Raw genomic sequence first — 25,331 nt, forward strand, 5'->3', positions numbered from 1 at the left:
CTTTTACCTGCAAAGATGATCATAAACTCCAATAGCTGTACAATACAGACAAAAAGATAAATCTCAACTTTTCAATAGAGCTTTTCTACACTGAAATGAAGTACAGCATTAATGAAGTTGGTCCTAAACAAACCAAGATGAAAAAAAAAAAAAAAAAGCTGCTTTCTAGGAAAATTACATAGGACATCTACGCTGCACAAAATAATAAGCAACTACCTGCTACTTTATGGAGTTTCATATAGGTATTTCAGAACTTCCAAAATTTTGCACATTTCTGCAGAAAAAACAACCTCATTTCACACAGAAAAAAACATTTATAGCATAAAGAAAATTAACACATTGACAAGTCTATAATATTAAATTTATTATTCCTCTAGTGATTGAGCTTAACCAAAGCTTAAAGCAAGTCAATTTTAAGAGAAGAAAGCACTGTACACTTATGGTTGAAGAAAGCTCCAAGTGTGATTGAAGGCTTTAAGTGTCCCAGTTCAGAGCTTTGCAGGGTCTTGCATTTCCCCAAAATTCCCCCATTTCACCACATACGGGTGCCTGAAGCATAAACTCCTCTTTACTTATCCCTCCTATATGAGTGCCACCATTTAGTCAGCTAAGGATCAACTGCTGAACACTCTGAAAATTACATAGTTTGCTTTATACACTTCCATCCCTCAGTAGGCCTTAAGGCCAGAGGCTCCTTTTCAGGCTGGAAGAAAGAGGTGAAGACAGTGAGCACTAGGCAACAGGGGCATTGCGATCACCTCAGCATGGCAGGTCACAGTACCCACAGTCACCCAGAGGACAAGAAAAAAATCTAATAACTTCATGGCATCAAACACCATCAGCAGTATTTTTAGCAGTGCCAGGAGGAGGTATCTTCTTGAGAGAAAACAGTAGCACTATCACTGAATACAATCCTTGTGGGTCAGCCTGGTTTCGCTGCTGTGCATAAAATGAAATATAAGCAAGGATTCAGCCCAGGAAAATCCGCAGGTTTTTTGTATTTAAACACACTAATAAATTCACATTAAATACTGTACAAAATACCCATCCAACTCTATTGCAGTGTACACCAAATTTTACACATTAATTTAGCATCTTGTTTAACTAAAACTTGAGGCTTTAATGCATATGGTCCAGGACAGCCGATTTCCAAAGAATTTACTTTCTACTGGATTGGCCATAACTCCTGCCTTACATTCTGCTTACAAACCCAGCACAACTGTCAACAATAGTGCCTGCAGGATGTCCCTACTGCAATTTCCACCATCTTGGCCTTTTGCTATCCAACAACTCAAGAAATTAACCCAACACATGTAACAGCATCTCAGTTAATTAATCTTGCAATTAGCAAAAACCCTCTCCCCCTTGTCTCTTGGTTAGTTTAATCACACGTTTTCCAGTTATCACCCAGCTTTTTTCAAAGCTCTTTCTCTCTTTTTCTGCTGTGATCTCAAAATATGCAGACTGGCAGAAGCAATTCTTTCTCTAATTATTAGTTCAATTTGAGGGGGCAGCCTGTTACATTTTGAGTTTTGATATTACAAAGCTGATTCTAGTGCTGAGGTCAGGATCACTTCTGAATGTTACAAAAATAAAAGCTATAATTTGATCCTTCTTTCCTGAACAGCATAAGGCTCTAAAAGAAATAATACAGCTAGGTTTGTAACACCAGATACACCAACATGTGCCTTTATTTTAAACTGAGAGTAAGGGAGTCTAATGAGAATGACCACAGTCCACAAATTATTAGTCAATAAAGGGCTTTTCCAGCCCTCTAGCTCTTCCATGGGCTACAGAACCTCATTCCACAGCCCTAGATGTTCTGCAGAAAATATAAATGGCTGCACTTTTTCTATAATTTCATTATTTGTGGCAGTTTGCAACGAGGAAGCAAATGTGGTAAATTCACTACTGCTACAGGCAGGGAATATATCACTATTGTCCACACTGTGTTCCAAGCTGTCACCATACATACAAGGGGTTAATTAACTGCTATTACAAATTTACATATAACCTCAAACAAAAGGCATCTCCTAACTGTTATAAAAGAATGGTGAATACTATGAAGAACAACTTTCTAAACAAAATGCTGTCAATTTGATTCAGTCCTGATAAAGAGTGCCCATGGTTCATCAGCCAGCCTTAATTCCAGGGATGAGAGCAGCCAGGGAAGACAGACACATATCCTCCAGGGTGAAGCAGTGAAGCAGAGGCTGTGGTGATGCTGAAACTCTGAGCCATGACCAAGGGTAAGACACCCAGCCCAGCCTCTGAGCTCAGAACTGGACTGCAGACCTCATCAAACACTTTATTGACCACTGCACACCTATGGACCTGCTAAACAACAGGAAGGTACAACCTGGTTTTATCCACTGAGCTGTTGCCATATGAATACTGAAGCTCCAATGGTGGGGGGGGGGAGGGGGGAGAGGGGAGGGGGGCAGTGGTGTGTCCAAAGTCAGCTGATGGGTACAAGCTGTGACAATCCAACCTCCAAGAAGCTCCCAAAAACAGACTAAGTACAGCTACCATTTATAACAACAAAAATAACAAGCTTAGAACAGTAAAAAAAAAAAAAAGCTGAAACAAAGCTCAACAATCACAAATAGCATGATAATTTTGGTAATTTCCAGTAAAAAATGCAAACAAGAACTTCAATCAGTTAATCTTCTTTACTGCAGCTTCCCCCCAGCCAAGAGACAAGTCCCAACTCTGGGGAGAAAGCACCTTCTACAAATTCACCTTTCCACCTGTACAACGTTCACTATTAACTTGTACACCACCAATATACCCCTCAATCACAACCAATAAACTCAAAAAAATGATCACGCAAACCTGTTACTAAACCAAATTTCTTCATGCAAAGAAAAAATGTCACAGTTCTTCATAGTATTTAACAGCAGAATAGCAAAACCCATTTCCTTGAAAAAGAACTAAACACAAGCTACAGTCACTGGATTTAAGCTACAATAGTTAACTGCAATCCTGGAAGTGTTCACTGACTCCTCCCAAGAAGTAAGACATTTTTCCCATTCCTTTCATATTTATTCAGCTGCTTTTTGTTTCTCCTCACCATGATTCTCAAGTATTTATTACTGAAACCTGAATAACAACTTAATTGAAAACAGACTTAACATCTCAACCACATGTTTGTAGCAACCCCAAACGTGTGTTTTACATTGCAAATCATCTTTGCCTTTCTCCAGTAAGGTCTTGTTCTTTCCCTTAAACGCCAGCTATTTCTACTTCAGGCCTACACATTCTGTCCCATTCCCCAGATAAATCCAGCTATCACTCAGTTTTCCATTTTTCCATTCAAACTCATTAAGCTGAGATCAAAGACTACGCCATATTCCTCCTCTTTGGTTCTTCAACTACATTTCTGTTTCACCAGCAAGTACCTCCACACACCAATTCTTACTTACATGCACCCATGATTTTTGAAGTGATTCCTCAGCATTCATTCTGCTTTCCCCTTCACAACCTCTACCCTTCCCAAACTCTGGAAATCTAAACTATAGTACTACTATACTACACTACATCAATATAATTTTACCCATTTCTCCAAAACTAGGCATGGTGACTTCAAGGCAGAAACTCAGTAAGTCCATCTGTCTAGACTAGTCTGTACTGTGTGAACAGCATGAATTCAAAGTAAGACTTTAAATACAAATATGCTAGCAATACATTTTACTGATCTTTGCTATTGTTATCATTATCTTTGCTATTGCTATTATTATCAAATTCATAGGAAGGATTTTGGTGGCTACACTGTACCAACAGCCATTTAATCAATGAAAAGCTTGTCATACCTGCTTCTTTTCATTGCACTTGTTGAATAATCACCAGAAAAGACTGAAATACTACCAAGGAATTCTTTATGCTATTCTCAGTCGCCCTGCAGTTATTACGGCACAGTGACAACTCTTGCTTAAAAAATTAATAAGGACATAAAGCGAAGTGACCTTTCAATTTCTCACACTTTAAGAACAACATTACCCCTTCACATTATATGTCAGGCTTTCTTCTTTATGGACTTTACTACTGAATTTGGCTCACGAAATACAATCCAGAAAAAATCCCAAACTGCAGTACTCCTAAGAAATTAATTTCTTTGACTTATTAATTTCAAGTTCAGCCTAACTGCCAATACTCTTTCAGTTCTTTCTGCTTTTGAGTGTATGCTTCCTATTAAGAGAGAGATTCACACTGGTATTACTTTTCTGTCACTAATTACTATCACCTACAGCATGAACATCTTAACTTCTCCATCCTTATCTGCTGTAAAATAATGACACTTCAAAACAAACAAACAAACAAACAAAAAAAATCCTACCACACAAAAGCCTGACATTACGTAGGATAAAGGGAAGGATATGGCAAGGGATTATAAAAGTTGTTTTTTCTCTCGTCATCCAGACTAACAATAGAACAATTTAAAGGCCACAAACACCAAACAGACCTCATGTTCTCTTTCTGTTCTGTTACAGATCCAGCTTCTCTAGCCAGTGCACCTTCACAAAAGCACAAACCTGTTACAACAGTGGGTTCAAGCCACTCCATTTATGTCAGAGACAAGTGGGCCAAATGATGACACAATCTTCTTGCATTAAGGGAGAAGAGACTACACAAATGCATGCAGACACCTATTTCCTCAATGCTCTTCCACGTTTGCTATCCACAGTATATGCACTATAATAGTTTCTAATCTATACCCTGAAGAAATCTGTTGTCATCAGGTTTGAATTTGCTACAAAGGTATTCCACACCCTTGAGAAAACACATCTCTGCAAGCCAAGCACCTGAAAACTCCTACAACTCCCACCAGAGACCCTCTTTATTTTCTCAGAATGAAATGAATAGTTTCCATGAACTTTTAAGAAACATGACTGAATTGAAGCAGACCAAATTCTCCAAGCCACCTCTCTATGAAAAACCTAGAGTAAATTTAACAGCTACAAAAGAATTAAATAAATTATATTCATTCCAAGCAGAGAGACTCAAAGTTACCACCATTAGGTGGAACCTGCAAACTTGCATTACAAACTGCATTACAAACTGCACTACCTGTCTCAAGCAGACAGCAGTCAGGACAAACATCAGACTGAATTTGGCACCACAGTCATTTGTCCATCATAGATTCAGAGCTTTTATGTGAACCTAATGCAGTAGCAGGGGGATTTGGAAAGCACAAGAATATTAAAACAGTATCTGTGAGCTGCCTAAAAAAAATACAAAAAGCAGGTTCTTCCTACCTAAATTATTTCTTCAAACTTAAACAAGACAGAGAAGGTTATACTACATCACCACACCATGGCTGGCACAGAACACAGTTACAGGGATTCCTGTCACCTTTCATAACAAAATTAAGTGATTCTATGGTTATATATTCATTCCAGTCACTGCACTGAAATAGCTGGTATTTCATAGAGATACATTACTTGCAGATTGATTAGGATTCATAGTACATTCACTCATTATTTAGTTTAAAACTAAACATTTTAGGTTTCAGAAAACTTACTGGTTTTTCTGCTTGAAGCTTTTTTTTACAGACCTAACTTAAGGCAAAATTTGATACAAAAAGTAACACAAACTATCACGCAGAAGGAAAAGACTACAAAGTCTTTTGTTCCTGGAGACATTAAAGTAGCCAAATACTGCCTATTCATTCAAAGAAGTAGCATGATATAGTGCCTGCGCTGCAAGGAAAAAGTGCCAATTGGGTTATTTGCTTAACAAAACTAGTGTCAGTTACCCAAAAGTAGGGCTAAGTGTCCAGAAGACAAAAAAAGGCCTTCAAAAAATTCAAGACATTTGTGCAGTAGGTCATGGTGTTGTGCATGTAATTTTCCACATATACTTGAAAAGCTTTTTTAAGAGATGCATCCAGTTAAAATATACACACTGACGTAAGTGATAACAACTACAGTTGTCTTAAAAAAACCCCAAACTTTAAAAAGAGTTACCAACAAAAATATTCTTATTTACAATCTAAGAATAAGACTCTGCAGAGCTCAAGTTTAACTGTTTAACAGCAACTCATTTAGATCATTTACCTATCTCATACATTCTATAACAGCTGATTTTACATTTCAGATCAGTTTAAGAATATAAGTATTTAGTCCCTGATTTATTGTGCTCCTTTTCACACAAACTCAGTGCTGAACTTTCTGAATCCATGTCCATTCTTCATTAGATCACAGCACTTGGCTGTTTTCACTATAGGTAAAGCTTGACAGTTTAGCCTCTGTCTTTCAATTTCCCCCCTAAGGCCTCATCTCTCATGATAAAGTTGAAGTTCCCTTAAAATGAGGATGAAAACATTCTGCCACTTGCATACCAGTTACTGAGAGACAAATTAGCTATAACACCACCACTCTGCACACATACCTCCCAAAAGCACTCAAGTCAGTATCTGAAGAGAGCTCTAAGTGCTATTAAAAACACTCTCATGTATTCATATAAGACTGGACCTGGCTCCGCAGCAAAGCTAAAATGTAGTGGGGGAACCCTAAGCAGATGAATTTTGATATTTAATAACTCTGCCTCCCCTCCTTAAGCAACAGGGTTTCCCATACACTTCAGTCAGTGAACTGCCAGTGTCTAATGTTACTTTTAATTAGCCTCTTCACTTTTATAGCTGGTTGCACTAGTGTTGCTCAAACACACATGGTTTATAAATTCTGCCCTTGTATTGGAAACATTTGCCCAATAATGAAAAAGTATTGGCAACCATCATTTTCCCTTCAGAGCTGAGCTTCCTGATCAAACAAGCAAGGACTTTCCACAATCCCTATCCATCCTCCTGTCAAAACAAGTAGCAATGCTTTGGTTATACTGCTGAAAACAAAGAAGTTTCACAAAAACCTCATTGGGAAGCACATTCTAGCAAATGCCACCACAGCAAGGTCACTAACAAATGAGTGCTACACAGAGGCTTTACATTTTAGTAACAGAGATCCTATGAATTTCATCATAAAAGACACTCAACATTATTTAAAAGGAACTATTGAAGTAGTTTAGGTTCTGATTATATCACTGTTTTCCTCCCCAAATCTGCCTAAGTGACCAAAAAGCATTTCTAAGCTTTCTACAATCACATAGAGCAGTGCTACATCCACATATTCATATTCAATGGAAAACAGTAGACATTAAACTATTTGTTCCAAACTCTCAAATTGCTAGCTGGAAGTTCCACCTTCTTTCAGATGGTAAGAAATCACAGCCATACAATCCAACCAATTCCTTGTTTAACTGTACTGTAACTACAACACGAAGAGTTGAAAGAGTCACCAGCCTTCCTGAAGTAGTGACCAGCACAAAAGGCACACTATTCCAGAGACAGTTTTAGACATGATTAATTGCTATTTTCCCTGTCCAAGCCTTAAAAGTCCTTTCTTTTTGGTTTTAAACTTTACAGGGAAATTAAATTGACACCCCTGTGTACTGTGGACTGCAAGGGCAACCCCCACTCCAGGCCCCAAAGTCTTTCCTGGCTATGATCAACTAGGTCTAATTCACTGGCGATTCACTGCAAAAGCATTCAAAAGTTGAGGAAAATGGTGAAGCTGGTATGAGAACAGCAAATACAGAGTTACAAACTGATTTTGTGGAATTCAGACTCATGCTGAAAGAAGATACATTCCCCGTTTCTGAAAGCTTACCAAAGGTATTTGGGAAGCAACTAGTAAGACCATTTGAATTTCAGGCTGTAGACACGAGAACACACAAGAAAGATAGCCACAAAGACGTAAGCTTTGCCTCTGCAGAAGCAGTAAAGGAACTCAGGTAGAACTCATCTGGCTAATTCTCTCTGAAGCTGTCATGCTGTGAATACACAAACAAACCCAGTAGGGTAACAAAGGAATTTGCACAAAAATGAATACCAGCAAGTGAAAAGGAGTCACAGCTAAACCATCTGACAGCCATGTTCAGGCTGGACCCTTTTAGGGCTGCTTTTTTTTTTGCGTTTGGTGTTTATAGCCAGGAGTGAAAAGCATCCAAGTCAGGGAGGTGGGAAACATTCCTTGCACAAACAACACCCAAACATTCCACATAGTAACAAAGCTCCAAGAAAATTACTAACATCATCTTTATAGAAAACTAGCCACAGTTAGACCTACCTGATCATGAGTTAGGGAAAGAGAGGTGGATTTCAGTACACAGACACAAATCAATGTGCGTACTACCAACCAACAAGTTTTCATTCCATGGAAAAATCCAGACTGTGGAAAAAAAAAACCTCTGAACTGCAATCACATTCTCACTGCAAAAAAACAGATAGGAAGAGACCACTTTGAAGTTACTCTTCCTGCAGAAGCATGAAACAGCTTCCCTTCCTTTCCCTCTGTACACAAACTCGAGATCAGTTTTCCTAACATGAAAAAAAATACAGCCACAGACCAGCAAGGAGCATTAGCAAACCTGGAAAAGAGCAAAGACAACCAAATGTATTGGCCAACTCTGCCTCCAGACCAAAGCAGAGTTTATGAAAAACCTTTCAGCAACAAAATTTAGCATCTAATTTTCTTTTCAAAGACATGCACATCTAAAGCAGCAAACTGACATAAAACTAATTTGTAAACTTCCCTGAATTCCAACTATATGTCTCCTACTACGTCCAGTTTCAAAACTGCTTCTTTCCAACCAATAAGCAAATACAGCAACTAGTTGTCTTCTCCACTAGAGTCCATATTCAACAGGAATTGCAAACCTGTTTCAGGGTCTAAGCCATGTATCTGAATAATGAACATAAACTGCTCTCAAACAGTGGTCCATTGGCCAGCCAGATGTTTTAAATGGTCCATAATACATAGTAGTTTCAGTTTTGCAGATCACAAGGCCAACACAGTTCAGTGCTGCTGAAAAACCCAATGAGGGCCAACAGCACTTGCTACGAGAAGCAGCAATTTAGGAACCACCACAGCAGCAGACTAAGGAGAAACAAAACAGAGAAACCAAAATAATAAATTAAACAAATAATTATTTACATTTAATGCACCACTGGTGTGCCTAGAAACATACTCTTTTGTGGAGTCTACAGTCTTCAGCACTCCAAAATACTCTCAGCAAAAAAAGCTGCTGATTTCACTGAGTATAGCCTGACTTTTTATCATGACTTTAGGGACAGCATGAGCAATGTGGAACTGAGCAGCACATATATTTTTACATGGCAGACCTTCAATGTCATCTGCTACACAACTATAATCTTCATTTTTGCATCAATCTTTCTCTCCACTCAAGACAAATTCAGAACATAGACACTCAAAGAAAATACTACATGCTGTGAAAGGAATGCTACTTAAAATAAAGCATCCTTCAGGTTTCTTTAAACCTACAAAGCCTCAAACTTCTCATAAATCTACGTTCAGACCATAGCAACAATTCATTGGTAAAGAACTGCTTTTAATGCTGATATTGCAGAATGCCAACAAAATCTGACTGTGACATTAATGGGTAATTGCCTGAAATTTGGTAATATTAAGTCACACTGTCACCCAACTACTGAAATGTTTTCATGTAAGTTACAATTTTATCATTGACTAATTGCATTAATTTCTATTTAGGATGGGGAAAAAAACCCATACATAAAACAAGACGTGGTAAAATGTTACATTCACAACTTTTTTTTAACAGTAAAACTTAGACACGCATAAGGAACTGCTAAAAACACCAGCTTAGCCAGTTATATAAACAAAAGTACCTTTTTGCCATTATTTGGAGAAATCGGGACATCAAGGGTGTTAACTTCCTGACACTCAAGGCATCAAGGTCAAAACAACTGGGGGTTTGAGCAGGCTACCTCTTGCTTGCAATCAGCTTGGGGTGTTACATCCAATGGCAGTTTCATATGTTCCACATTGGAGATGGGACCTCAGAGGTCCTACTCCCTATTTTTAAGGCTGTTCACGAATACAGACAAGTGCTAAGTAAGCAATTTTATGAACTCTAGATATATAGTCTACAGGTATTGCTCATAATTTAGTGTAACATGCAGTTTAAGGCTACTTCTAACATGAAATCACATTGTTACAGTAAACACTTTGTACTGACCCTTGATAATGAACTTTTCTCTGTTTATGTTTTAAGGATCAACTGTAACTATTTCAGTTGATGTACTGTTTCTTATAGATACAAAAAACCTAAGCATGCTATGACTTCCTATTTTTTTCCAAGAGCCTACTCTTAAGGAAGAGTGGATATTTACTAGTTTATGCTAAATTATAAGGAGAATCAACTGCTCGGCAAAACAAAGAGCCCCTGCCCCATCCCAAATCCTCCATTTAAACATTCCATCCAAGTCAATGTTCCCAACACCCATGGCTTTCTGTTTCATGCTCTTTTTTCAGATAAGCATTTAAACATCTTTAGATCATACCGAAAAATCAAGAATCGGAAAACAGCTTTCCAAAACAAACCTGCACTTTTAGCAAGTCCAAAGGAACAGGCACACAAGCATGTTTCACAGCATATGCTGTGTCTAACCCAAACACTAGAAGCCTTGGATCCATTACCAAGAGGATCACGATGTGAAATCAAAAGACAGTAACACAGAACTGTGTATCTAATTCCAGACACCTGTAGTTTAATTACATTTCACAACAAGGCAAGCATTGTTGTGATGCATTTGAACTTGAAACAGCAGTTATCACCAGTTTTGGTGAGTAAACACACACTAATATCTTAAATCAATTCTGTGAACAATGAAGCCAAGTTTTCCTTTTCAGTAATTTTATTCTAATATGAAACATGAAGAAACAAGCACCCAAAAAACTCCAATATAGTATGAAACTTTAATAAAAGTTGCTTAAAAAACAAAGAGCAAAATTTTAAAATAAACTGACTTGACTCCTAATCACACACATCTTTCTGACATTAGGAAGAGTACTTTCAGACTGTCGGGGTTAAAAAAAGAAACAAAGATCTGCTGTTGAAACATTACTCCCAAAGACTGTTGAAATGCATAACATGAAGCTTCAGAAACAGACAGCTTTATTAACAGGAGGCTTAATTTTAAACAGTATATACAAATCACATGACTTTTCAAAAGTTGGGACCACCTAGTAATCTGTCAAAACAAAATTATGCTAATGAATTACAGAAGCATCTGTGTAATGCAACCGCCTCTTTATTGAAGTACACCTTTATACAATCCTTCCATGCATTCCTGTACTGTGAAATCCTCTCAGGATGTAGAGCTGCACAGGTTTGCAAATCTCTCCTACACACCACATGAATAAAACTGTTGCCACGTGCACCTCTCAATTTTGCCTGCCCATACACTTCAGTGTTCCATGGTATGCAACACCAAAAAGCACTGTTCTTCTTTGTCAAAAAAAAAACAAAAATACTTTGAAGTCTACTGTGTTTAAGTACAATGATTTGCAGGGAATAGCAGGATTTTTTTCAGGCAATGTCCAAATCTTAAAATTTATCATAAGCCAAGCAAGGATGAACCAAAAAATTTCTACTTTTCACTTGTGTAATTACTTCCTTTCCATTTCTCTGTTTTTCCATGGAAGGTTTCACTGCACAACAAAGAAAATGGTAATTCTTTACAGACTTTGAATACAACAGCACAACTTTATTGCAAAAATATATAGTAAACTCAGTACTTTCAAGTTTTGGAGAAAAATAAATTTTATCTCTGAATTCACCCACAGCAGTAATTCACAACAGAGTTGCTGAAGATACAAGTTTCTTCCATTATAACCTAATTTAAAACTTTATCTGGACTCCAATCTTCTACTAATAATCACCATTTTTGTTCTCTTAGCAGAGACTCTATGTGAGGAGTTCAAGAGACATGTGAGAAACACTAATATCCAACTAGTGTCAAAGATCCTTTCTCAACTGATTCGTGTAATCCTAACAAATCAAGCTACTTAAACAATAATTATTATTTTCAACTGAAAACATTTAAAATGTACTATAAAACTCATATGATTTAAATTTGAGGTTAGCTATACTTGTGGCAAAAGTCTTATTCTGCACAGTTATAATTGCAATATATAAATTACTAAAGGTTATACCACACAGAACAGCTTGAATTTTACAGAACGATTCTGCTCATACTCATAGGAATTAGTTTGGTAGACATATCAGCAAAGGGCATAATTCAACTGTTCATACAGTGAGAATTTTTGAAAAAAGAAAGATACATACACAAAACAATTGATCTGTGTACACTGAGAATTCATTCAGTTGCAGAATAAAATTAGGACTTTAAACAAAGCTTTGACCTGTGAACAAAGCAAATTCAGCCAGCTTTTAACCAAATCTAAAAATAGCTATCTAATTTACAATGGCTTACAAGAACACCACTGAAGAGCTTCACTGACTTCATCTATTTCCCTTATCCAAGACTATGTCAAACCGATCTCAGTTTCTCAAAAAGCACTGTATCCAGAAGAGTTTACCAAACTTTTATGACGAATAAGAATCTGTCCAGCTTCTCCACATATTTGTAAGAGGAAAATCCACCACACCTCTCTCATTGCAGTGTTTCTCATGTAATGGCTAACCCAGTGCTCTGTTTTATCAAAACCCCTCTGTTTTACAATTTAAACAATCCACAGGTTCTATCCTGGAAATACTATAAAAACCAATCCAGATGCATTTGTCACAGCACTATGAATATCTATTCTACAACTACTTGATGAACAGCTACCCTAATAGAAGTTTTACTTTTCTGGAACCTATAGGTCTGTCATTTAAATCAACAACAGCTGCCATAGCTTCATCACGAGACTCAAATGCAACCATTGCTTCTCCAGTGGGCATGCCTTTTTCATTGTATTTTAAGCACACGGAACCAGGAATCACTTGGTAACCATAAAAGAAATCCAAAATTTCATCCACCGAAACTGTAAAGGGCATATTCTGCACTTTAATGACAGTTGGCCCTGGCTTCCCAGACCCTGTTCCAAAACCTGGGGGTCCACCAATATGTATGTTTCCTGGTCCAGGTCCAAACCCTGGAGGTCCACTTAAATGTCCAAGACCACTAGCAATTGCTGGAGGACCAGCACCGAAGGCAGGGGGCCCACTTAAATTGCCAGGACCATTACCAAATGTCTGAGGACCCCCTGCAAAACCTGCTGGTCCACTCAAATTAGCAGGACCACCTGCAAAACCTGGTACCTCAATACTTGCACCAGGTAAACCACTAGCTGCAACTGTGGGTATTCCTGGTCTAGAATCAGGAAAGCCACCTATTCCAGGTGGCGGTAAAGGGGGACCAAATGTGCTAGACCCACTGAAGTTACCAGGGAAATTAAATGGAGGACCATTGTTTGTGTCTTTAGCATTTCCCCCCAAGAAGGCATGCTCATCTCCACCAGGGCCCTGTGCTCCTGGCACAGCTGCATTTCCCTGGATTGGTATTTTCAGGATCTTTTTTCCTTGAGATGCTGGGTTTCTCTCAATATCTCTCATTTCTTCTACAGTTATCAAACGCAAATTAACATCTCTTCCATTCAGTTTTTTACGGTGCAAGCGTTCTGCCTTATGAGCATCATCTTCAGCTTTAAACTGAACCAGTGCTTGTCCTAAACCTTGCCCATTATTATCAACAAGAATTTGTACAGAGTTTTCTTCTACAGCCAATCCCTCTAGAAACTGAAGTATTTCCATTTTTGTTATATTGTATGGAATATTAGATATATGTGCACACAGTTTTGGCAAGCCTGATTCTCCCTCAGCATTCATCAGAATTTCCCTCTGGTCATAGCTGAAGTTCTGCAATCTTTTACGAATCATATCTATCTTTTCTAACATTGCCTTTTTAGTAATTGGATGTACCTGAATGAAGCGATTACCTATATACTGCTTATGATGACACAAAGCTGCTTTATAATCAGCTTCATTCCTGAACTCAACAAACCCCTCCCCAATTGCTTTCCCATTAGGTCCATAAGCTATATAAATGCTGTCCTCAACTATATCCAACTTTTTAAAAAAATCTATCACATGTTTGTTCTCCGATTCAAAGGGAAGACCTTTCAAATAAACACAGAAACCGTGCTCATGGGGAGATCTTGACCGTGACCTTTTCTGTCCAGTGGGAGATTTGGACCTAGGATGAGCCTGGGGAGGAGGATGTGCCTGCCCAGAGGGACCCATGGTTTGCTTGAAAGTTATGTGGCCTCCAGCAGCTACCCACTGTCTCTCTGTTGCAGGACTAACTTCAACATAGCGCTGAATCATCAGCATTCTGTTTCGCTTCAGTGCTTCAAAGGTATCTTGAGGAGAAAAAAACTTAACTAGTCCATTTCCATTATTTCGACCTACATGATCCTTCAGCATATGGACTGCATCCACACGGAGCCCAAGGAAAAAGTCTTTCACATCAGATTCTGTTGCAGTAAAGGGCATTCCATGAACGCTGACATACAAATCATCTGGATTGATTGGAATTGGCTTGACACTACCTTGAGAATTCATCTGGATAGGATTTACAGGATTCATGGGACCAATAAACAATGGATTCAAGCCGCTGTTCATATTCACTGCTGCTCCAGACCCATTCATTCCAGTGGGTAAGGGTGCTACAGGTGGAGGATTCATAGGAGGCATTCCTGATATGGGAGGCAGAGGCGTCATTGGAGGTACAGGGGGCACAGGGGGTATCGGAGGAACTGGAGGAACAGGAGGCAGTGTGGGTACAGGAGGTGGAACAGGTATAGGGGGAATAGAAGGCATCGGTGGCAAAGATGGCATAGCTGGGATAGGAGGGATTGGTGGAGGAGGTACTGTGTTCATTGGGGATGCTGTGCTAGGTATAGTTGAGCTAAATGTTGGACTACCAAAAGTACTCCCAAGATTTGGAGGTGCAGTGCCAATACTGGCAGTAGAAAATGTGGATATGTTTTTATTGCTTTCATGCACCGTAGTAGAAGCAGTTACTACACTAGGAGAAGGATTATTAAAGTTAGGTACAGTAGTAGGTAAGTTAACCCTTCCACTCATTCCAGAACTAGGTGGTGGTCCCGACCTGCTAGCATTTGCTGGTGGCACATCTAGATTGGCAGTTTCAAAACGCCTACGACTGAGCTCTATCATGTTCTGCATTTCAGTTTTACTGCTCAGCAACAACGTTACTTTTGACCCTTTAATTGTACCACCTGTGCGCATCATACCAAGCCTTGCATCTTCATCAGTGGCAAAAACGATGAAAGCCTCACCCAGTTCACCCCCTACAATATGCACGCCCCCATCAGGAATGGTCAATCCAGAGAAGAAGTGGCGAATGTCCATGGTCCCCGCCACAATCGGGAGACCTTGCAAGCGGATGACCACAGCCATGCTGCGCTGAAACAACACACACCTGCAGATGAGAAAAGGCAACGGCTATGTCAGACTACTGTTCATGACACCATGCAATTACCTAGAGACACCATCTACTATAATTCTTTTTATACACCTAATAACATCTTGCAAAGATTAAGCGTGTTTATATTCCAAGTTCCTTATTCATGCTTGCTTACTTCATACAGACTGAAGTATTAAACATTTACCAACATAATCAGTATACATTTTGCGCTAGAAATTCCAAAATAGCTGTTATACTAAGATCCACAAGTGTCAGTTAAAAAAACCAAAGGAACATCAAAAATCAGAACTATTACATCACTAATTAATGGAATGTAAGCAAAAGGAATATTTTAGCCACACAAACCAAAAGTAATTTACTATACGCCAATATGGTATCCACTGTACCTCACAACATGGCTGAAAAATTCTGCACAGCTATAGGAAACAAACAATTCCTTTTAATTTGGGGAAGGATTTTACCTCCTGAAGACAACAAGAAACATAACAGTGGGTTGGTAAAGAACAAAAACCCATTATGGACAACTAGCAACCATGAAACCCATAAGACATCCTGACAGGGAGCATCTATATTATGATGACCTGATGTTTTTTCTCCTAGAAAAGGACCCATCCTAGAAGAGGTCTAGGTGACCTGAAGCTTGCTATTATAAACTAGCCCCAGACATTTTGTGACAATAGAGACCTCATCTAAATTAAATTAACATCTATGCATATCTAGATAGCTATATGACCTTTACAATTTTCAAAAACAAGGTTATTTTTTAAATAAGTTGCAGATATTCTGTCTAGCATGACCTCTTACGTCTCAGACATAAGTAAATGAATTTTATCTCCACAGCTGGCATTAGTAGATGCTTAAGGTAATTTTGAACAGCTAGATCTGAACAGTTACTTTGTGACCTCAGAAGTCTGAGGTCATATCAGTTGAAGATAAAGAGGAAACTAGATACCTGTCACTTATGCAAACCTTCAGCAAAGGCTTAAAGCATGATATTAAATAATATTAGCATAATTCAACATGTCAGAAGCCAGTCTCTCATCCTAAACCATCAGGAACAGCACCATGCTTCACTTGAGCCACTTAATCTCTGAAACTTCTTAAGTACAAGCCAGTTCAGTAACCATATGGAAGATCTCCAAGGCTCCCGTAAGTCACATACCAATAAGTGTTAACTCAGCATTTGAAATCAAGGATGAACCAGATCACAGAATCACACAACTGTTTAGGCTGGAAAAGACCTTAAAGACCAAGTCCAACCAGATGCCCCAATGCAATACCACAAAGCTCTGCATCAAAGACTTCCGGCCACTACCAAAGCTCTGACCAACCACAATCAATAACCATCTCCCAGGAACTCAGCTATATCCCAGCATACAGCAAAATCTCTAAGTTGGCTCCATTTGCTTGGCCAGGTCATCCGAACACTTCAGAGAAGACAGGTCTTAAATGACTAGGTAAAGCCACAGTTTAATCAGGTAAGGCTGAATCCAGTACTTAATGAAACAAGAGCAGCAATTCTTCTATGCGGTGAAGAAGCAGCAATTCTTTTGTTTGTGTAATGGAATCTCAGATTACTAAAATGAGTCCTTAAGTACTTTGTTCTGTTGACCAACACACCAGAGCTAAATTCTTCAACACATTAATGAACTCAAGCAATATCCTGGGGTATTACAGGGCATTGCCCCACAACTATTACCAGACACCAGAAAAAATGTGGAGGACTTTTCTCCCTCAAGGAAACAGCAAATAAGCCCATTTGCACAAAGTCAGCGCTGCTGCTCTAGTCACTGTGCATGAATATTAGATTCCTTACTACACCATGCTGAGAGACTAGAACTTGCAGTTCATAACATAAGAAGATTTAAAAAAAAAAAAAAAAAAGAAATAACACCACTAAGAAAACCCCTATTCCACCAAGGAAAGAAAGCAACAGAAAGGCTTATACTATATACTAAGCTTCAGGGACATTTTTTTTTGAGAGCAACTTTCTCATCTCTATGGTGAGGCAACAGAAGGAACATCCTTGCTTTTAGTTCTTATAGTGGAATTACATTTAATCCGAAAATAAAATTCATTGCCCAATCATTTTCCAACAACAAAATAACTTGCCCAATATAAAAAAGGAAAAAAAAAACAAATCAATGTAAGGACGACCTATGCTATATAAAGCATCTAAAAACATATCTAATACTTTTTGCACTGTTTTAAAAAGCAGTGTTTTATAATGATTCTGTTTTATTTTAAATTTGCCTAGCATTGATAACAATCTCTGAAATTAAAGATAAAATGAAATTTCTGCCTCCTTTAAAGAAGCTATATTAAAGCATATTGTAAACCCAAGGTTTACGTTGTGCTACAGAATTGCTTCTGAATTAGATGATCCTGAGGCAAGCAAGTGGTATAAAAGTATCCCTGGCTTGGCACCTATGCTTTCAAAACTGGAATACTACTAAAAGCAAATCTTGCCAAGAGGTTTAGATTTCTTCTACTACCTATTATGCATAGAAATTAGTTTCAGAAATTTTATGTATCAGAAGTTAAAGACATTTGAAGCATCTTGTGTTAAGCAGGAGACTACTTTTAGCTATTTCCTTAATGCAAAAGGGCTGACAATCTGATATAGCCATTGGTTGAACAAAGGCAACTGGGAAGGTGTGGGAAGACCTTGTACTAAAGTCAGCTGGTTTGGAACACCTTACATTCTTTAGCAGAACTGACACATGCTAGATAACTGCATTTATGAATTATTTCAGCTCAGAGGACAAACCAACAAATGAAGCCACAGGAGAGTTCACGCATTTGAACATTTACAAAACTTCTGGGATAATGCAAATCTTTCAGTTTTACATTAAATTCAAAACTTCATAATAAATGCTAAGAGAGTACCTGCAGTCTTGTTCCTAAGTACTCTATTCAGATCCACTAAATCACTACTGACAAGAAAATCTAAAGAGCCACTTAGGCATATAGTTACTAAAAAAACTATCTGCAATTACTTCAGTGTAGTTAATTCCATGCAGAGTATTAAGCAAATGCTTACTTAATATTAAGCAAGAGCTGATAATAACATGGTCTGAATAAAAAGAATTTTAAGGACTTGACTAATCAAATATTTTTAACAAAGGAACACATAACACAGCTGCTTCATTTTTTCAGAATTTCAATACTTAGACAAAGTAGTAGTGTCTGTTCTGTTATTTACAGAAAAATCTCAAGGACTAAAAGGGCCAAATTTTAAATTTCTAAACACTCACAAACTACATTTTTTCCAAAATTAACTTAGGAGGTAATAATCCACTTGCTCAAATTTTCCAAGTAATGAAAATGCAAAGCCTGTTCAAATATTTCACTGTTCACTTGCAAAGACCAGCACATGCAGAGGCAACATTAACTTCAGACACAAAACAGGTCACACATCAGTTCTACAGGCACTGAAAGTTTTTTTTGTTGGGCTGTCAGTTCTCAGACTGCCTGTTTTTCTCCTAGTACAAAAAGGTACTTCAAGGCAAAAGTGAGTTTCATTGCCATTTTGTGTGTTTCGTATATTTGTGGAAAGACAACATCCTAGGAGCGTACTATGGACAATCCATCCCCATTAGCAAGTTGTTATCAAAGCTGGAGATTTACAGGCTGCTGACAACCAACGTGATTCAACTCATTTGATGAATTTTAACATGTATTGACAGAAATATCTTTTAAAATGTTGATGTTACACTGGAAGAAAAGGTGACAATACTAAAAGATGACAATATAAAATATTGTCATAGTATCAAAATACTAAAAGATGTAAAAGATGACAATACTATTTAATTTATCTCATCAATGTGCTAGTTACTAAAATAGTAATAATTTGGGTCCTACATATAAATTCATGAGCACACCAGATTAGCCTTTTAAGATGTATGGATTGTGCAATAGAAAAGTTCAGAAAATTCATCCTTGCCCCTGGGATGAATACCCACAATACCCACATGATACACACACACGCTAAAAACATATTTGGCAATTCTTGGATGAAGACTAAGAACCTCAGAAACACTGGTACTGTAGGAGGAATTTTAAGCATGAGACTGTCTCACAAAAGTTAAAACTGCAAACTACAGTTTTGTCTTTTACTTGAGGCTAAAATCAACCTGTTACAGTCATCTTGGAGCCAATTCAAAACTATCTGACCCCTTTAAGTTCTGCAAAACCTAATTATAACCAATTGATGTACACTTCTATACTCCAACAGTTACAAACACACAGACCTGTGGCTTGTAGCAAAGTAACTGCATTTTCCAACAGTGCAAAATAAACGGCAGAGTGCTCCAGACTACCACATGCTGATGAAACAACAAAATGTATTAGTTTGGCAAAAAATTCTGTTTACAAGAAAAGCATTGCCAAAACTACCACCACCAGTGGTGAGTAGACAAGCTACAGATTATTTGACTCATGTCTTTTGAGACTTGATAAATTTACAGATGCCAAAAGCTCCATGTGTTTCTTAGGATATACTCAATATGCATATAAAGTAGTCTTCAATTCAAAAGCTCTTACCTGCAAAGACAGATGTTTTTTCTTAACAAGTAGCAGAAGCCAAGCCAATCCTGTGGGCAACCAATTAAAACCAACTTTTAGACTGCAATAAAGAATAAATGGAGGCAAAAATCAATGCAGGCAACACAATAGCAGCAACAGTCCACAAAGAACTGTATACACAGAATTTCAAACCTGCAACACCACAAGGCACTGCAACATAAATGAATCATAAGGGTTCATTTTCTATACATAATCTCTATATGACTTACTGGCAATTGCATTGTAGAGCTTTTGTATGGTTTGAAAACATAAAGATGCCTTCCACAAAGAATATAGAAAAAGCCAGAAAGCATTTAAAGAGCCTTCCAAATTTTCCCATCACCAATAAGTGGACAAATTTCTCTTTCAAAGGCAAAGAACAAAAGTTAAATACTTGAAAGTCCTGAATTTTACCAAACCCTTGCTCCATCAATAATGGTATTCCTTTCTCCAACTGTGCATCTACTTACTTGAACAAAGTAAGGTAGAGTAAGCCACGCCTAAGAAAACTATCCTAGAGCTGCACCTGAAGAACTCTTGAGTCACAGTCACACTAGCTGGGTGAAACTAAGTGACATTTCACAGCCATATCTATGCAGTCAACTCCACAGAGCACACAGCAAGAACTCCCGTAAGATGCTCTACTTTCATTTGTAATCTGCCATTTCATTACCCAAATCCTCATCAAATGCCCATTTTTTTCATCCCTGTATAAAAAATATCTTCACAGGTTCACAGATCAACAAAAAAGCGAAGCATTTTAAGTGGCAACACAAATATTTTGTATTTAAAGATGGGATGGAAAACCTTTGCTCTATCATTACTTGGCAAACCACCTCACACTAAAACTGTGATTTTTTGGAAAGCCATTGAGGAATGAATCTCACTAAGAACAGATAACTGCCTCCTTCTCACACAACCCCAACAACCTGGTTTCAGTTACAAGCATCATTACCAAAGTGAACTTAGAGAAAAAAAGTACTAACAAACTCCCTAACAGAACTAAAACAAACATAACTATTCACATATCTTCTAGGTCATTAATGGTAGACTTAGAAGTGAGAAAGATAAAACTACACTTATATTAAAATGGCAAATGCATTTAGAAAAATAAGACTTTTGTTTATTAGACCTTTAAGAGAAACATGCAATCCTATATTAGAAGAACTCAACTATATACTTTCATGTATAGCAGTGTCAACCAGAAGTTTACAATGACAGAAAGAAACACAATAACCTGAAAAACTGTTTCATGCAAACCCACACCTGCTTCAAGCAGCAGATAAATCTTTCAAGCACAAGGAATTTCCCTTTAGAAGAAAAGCCTAAATCATTAGATGGACTTCCAGTATAGCAACCATGTTCCTCTTCGCAACTGAAAACAATCTGAAGAGCTGCAGTGGACTAAGACAACACAAACAAAACCAGGCAGCATTCAGAATAGGTGCAAAACTCCACTCTGCTATGTTTTAACTTCTCCACCAAATACCATCTATTTTTCATTTCAAGTGTCACATCTCTCAACTTTAAGAAAAGCTATCCATGCCTTCTGTAGGCAAAAATAACCTTTCCAATCAACAGAATACGCGAAAGCAAAGAAACTAGACGAGCATCGGCTAGAGCACAGGTGCTTCCACACAGAGCTGGCACTGCATCTCTGGGAGTTCTCCAGAGAAACTCCACAACACCCTGTACCTTATACAGAAAGGTCCAGCATCCATTGGACACACAACAAATTATTAAACCAGAGGAATCCACCAAGGAAACAACCATCCGATTTGCCTGCCTAACCCCAGTAAATCAAGGTGGGGAAGTAAACCACTAAGAATAACAGGTAAGTTTGAGTAAAACCAGAGCCATGAGATTTTTTGGAAAGAAAACTCACACTGTGTATTTCCGGAGCTCATTTGAACACTAATTAGTTGTTTTGTTTCTTTTTTCTTTTCTGGGAAGGGTGGCTTTAAGTTTGTTTTGGCTTGTTTGTTTTTTTTTTTTAGTTTAGAGATTTTGGGGGAGCGGGGCGATACTTTGGTTGGTTGGTTGTTGGTGTTGGTTGTTTTGGGGTTTTTTTAGCGGAGCTAACTTTTACTAGCAGAAGAGACTACTGAACAGCAACTCTGCAGGTGTTTATAGGGTACCACCGACGAGCGTTGACAGCGCCGCAAACACTGGGGACCTTCCTCCCCGCGAAGTGCGGAGTGCTTGCATCGCTTCGTCCCCTGGGGTGGGGCGGGGCAAGGCGCAGCTGCCCCGCCTGAGCACCCCAGGGATGGAGACACGCCAGGGCCCCGCGCCGACAACGGGACCGCAGAGCACCCCGCACCCGGCCCGCCGGACGCCGCTCCGGACCCGTCAAATCCTCGCCTCGGGCCCCGGTACCGCCGCAAGGTCACTCGGCCGTCCCCGCCGGACGGGCCCGTGGCGACTGCGTTCGGCCCGCACAGACTCACCTGCCCGCGCAGCTCGGCGTGCGCGGGCGGCGAGGGGGAGCCACGGACGGGGGAGCGGCCGAGGCCGGCCCGAGCCGCGGGCCTCAGCGCGCCGGGCCGCAGCGAGGCACGAGCGGCCCCGCTCGGCGCCCCGAGGCGGGAGGCGCCGCCCGGCCCGGCCCGGCCCGGCCCTTTGTGAGCGGTGACGCGCCCGCCCGGCCTCCCTCCCCGCATCTCCCCGCCGAGCCGCGGGCTCGCAGCGCGGGACTGGGCAGGCAGCCCGGCCTGCCCGGGCGCCGCCGCGCTCTTACCGAGGGATCTGTACGGGAAAAAGGGGTTAGAATGGAGCCACCCCGCCCGGGCCCGCGGCGCGCCGAGCCCCGCGCCACCAACCGCAGCCGCACAAAATGGCCGCCGCGATGCGGCGCCGCTGGGGGCGGGGGCCGGGCGGGGCGGCACGGGAAAGGCGGGGTCGCGCGCGGGTGGACGGCGCGTGCGCCGGGCCGGGCGGGACCCGGGGCCGGAGCTGTCCCGGGGCCGGGCGTGCGCAGCTCTCGCGGCGCCGCTGGAGGCTGTTGCTGAGGACGCGGGGCCTCAGGGAGAGCATTGAACTTCGAAGTAAGAAAACAACTCTGAGATCGGCTGTTTTAATCCTCTTGACGTACGACCAAGTTGCAGAATAAAAATTAAAGACTCCTGGGAGCCGATGCCCCGTGCTGTGTTTGTCCTTGGCTTGACTGAATACAGCACTGATAACCAGGCAGTGCCCTGAGCTCGGGGACCCCGGACTCTTCTGGGTTCTCCATCACTGCGCTTCAACGGACACAGGCACAGCAGCACCAGCCATTTCCAGTGGGAAAAAAAGAAAGCAACCCTGTTTAGTCCTCTGCAAGAAACGGATAAAAATAAATAATTGCCTCCCTTTGCAAACGCTTTTGCAGTGAATGTTGGAGTTCAACAACTCGGTTACCTTTGGCCCTGATTTCTCTTAAGGGGTGAAAACCAACAGATTGTCGTGGTTGTGCTCTCCTGAGGCAGAGTGATCCAGTGTGGGGCTGCTCAGCAGCACGGTAATGCCCACTCCATTATTTGTTTTCCTGTATATCCCCTCTTTTTACTTCCAAATTCTATTTTACTACTCTCATCCCCTCTCAGGCAACAGCCCACACTTGCTTATCTTCTCCCTATTTACCCCAGTTTTTCAGATTTTGTATTCTATTTGGTATTTATGATTATAGATTGCCTGAAAATACCAGTTCTGCCAACCTAAAATCTCCTTCTTGTCTTGGCAAGTGTAGGCAGTATCCAGTAATTCACCTTTCTATAGCACTAGTAACAATAGATAGGGTTGGCTGTCACCATGCACCCTGACATAGCCCAGAAAAGCAAGTGATTGAAGTCACCAGAGGCATCAACGAGGCATCAGCGAGGCTTGCCAGCTTCCCTGGAGAGCTGGTTGTCTAGGACATGTCAGGAGTAGCAGGAAAATCTGCAGCTCAGGGCTTCACTCTGTAACACCACAGCATTTCGCAAGCTGCACCAGCCACCCTGCAGTGGGATACAGTGTGGGATAACAAAAGGACAGTGCTGGAATACCCCAGGTCAGAGGAAAAGTAAGACTTTTCAGCTTTTGTGCAATGTGATTAGTCGCCACATTACTTTTTCTTGTTCAAAAAAAGTACGGTGAAGATTCTTGTGAGGTTTACTGTGTGGACCATTTAGGAGCGTGCCAAGGGACCCCTGAGTACCAAAGACAAGTCAGCAGCATGATAGGTACCAATAGAAGGAGGAAAGTACCTATGGAAAGTAAAACATTGATAGACAGAAGGTTAAAGGACAAGGGATCATCTAACCATGTTGAATTGCGGTGAAAATCAAGACCCCACAATTCCAATACAGATTTGTAGGGACGGTATGTTTTATTACAGAACTGGACTAACACGGGGATTCCCACAAAGAGATTTCCCTTCAAAGGGCATTCGTGCCCCTTGGGGATTCCCAAGCCTTTTTATTATCCCGTATTAATTTACATATACATAGAATCTCACAATAGGTTTATGCATATTCATTCTGCTGATTTCGCCTTACAATTTACAGTTGGTCCTTTGTACAGAGAACTCTCTAATCCCTTTGTCCATTTTTTTTTTTTGCAGACAACTTTGGGGTTTTTTTGTTTGTTTGTTTTTTTTTTTCTTTTTAGTTTCAGAGTTCAAAGGGCCCCTCTTATCTCTTCACCTTGGAGGTTGCATTCTTTTCTCCTTGGCTGGGAGAGTTTTACAAGCCCAGCAGAGTTAACAGACTAAATAGCATATTTCACTCATGTTAGCAAGCTACTATGCAGTACACTTTATATAAATCCAGATGGATTTTCCACCCCATTAAATTTTACTCTGTTTCAGTGTCCAGTGTTTTCCCTGTAACATGCATGTGGGGAGGCTGATAGAGGAATAAAAGCATTAGAAAAGAATGGGATTTTCCTTTATTGGACACTAGGAAACCACTAGGAGCACACTAATTTATGTGTCTCCTTGTCCTGGGTTGACTGTATGATGCTTTTATCCCAAATCATCTGTTCTGTTTATGCTGAATAGTGAGTTTTGCACCTTTAAGACTTGCTCCAAGAGTGAAAGTGGGGGGGCGGGGGGAAGCGCAGAGTTTGTTTTCAAAAACTGCACTCCCTCCTCCACATTCCTGCTACTACACTCTGTTGTCTGTGGACAGACATACAGTGAGACAAAGCTCTCCTTTGCTTTTAGTTAGTTTTAACTAGCTGAGTGTTCTAGGATGAGGTTATGGTGCTTGTATCCCCAATCGTGTGTTCTGTTTATGTCTGATATTATGTTCTGTGCTTTCAGAACTGACTCTGAAAGTGAAGGTTTGTTTTGTTATCAGCCAGCTCACCTCCCCCATGGTCTGTTGTCTAGAAGAGGCTAGTGCTGGCTGGCTTGCTTGCTTTTGCTCCTGCTTCTGCTTTTGCCTTTTCTTTTGCTTGTTAGTTTAGC

The 25,331-nt window shown here is 39.9% G+C and overlaps 2 protein-coding genes across 3 annotated transcripts in view; both read right to left on the reverse strand.

The window, feature by feature from the left end:
• CPNE1 (copine 1) overlaps positions 1-22,755 on the reverse strand; it is a 51,395-nt gene extending 28,640 nt beyond the window's left edge. The window contains 2 exon segments of the mRNA XM_085557704.1: positions 19,880-19,961; positions 22,641-22,755. The gene's annotated coding sequence lies outside the window, so the exon portion shown is untranslated.
• On the reverse strand, positions 10,715-22,755 carry RBM12 (RNA binding motif protein 12). Of its 2 annotated transcripts, none has more exons than XM_021536658.2 (3): positions 22,641-22,755; positions 19,880-19,929; positions 10,715-15,328 (listed from the first exon to the last, which is right to left on the reverse strand). In XM_021536658.2, exon 3 carries the CDS (start codon positions 15,304-15,306, stop codon positions 12,667-12,669), a length of 2,640 nt encoding a protein of 879 aa, XP_021392333.1. In that variant the 5' UTR covers positions 15,307-15,328; positions 19,880-19,929; positions 22,641-22,755; the 3' UTR covers positions 10,715-12,666. The 2 variants fall into 2 exon arrangements, with proteins under 2 accessions (XP_021392333.1, XP_021392332.1); XM_021536657.2 differs by having other exon boundaries at positions 19,880-19,961.
• Positions 22,756-25,331: the final 2,576 nt, after the last annotated feature.

The sequence above is a fragment of the Lonchura striata genome, chromosome 20, assembly GCF_050655825.1.
Source record: "Lonchura striata isolate lonStrDom1 chromosome 20, ASM5065582v1, whole genome shotgun sequence".
Classification (NCBI taxonomy): Eukaryota; Metazoa; Chordata; class Aves; order Passeriformes; family Estrildidae; genus Lonchura; species Lonchura striata.

Coding starts and splice junctions, on each gene's coding strand:
- RBM12 (XM_021536658.2), bottom strand. CDS start 15,306: ATGGCTGTGGTCATCCGCTTGCAAGGTCTCCCGATTGTGGCGGGGACC.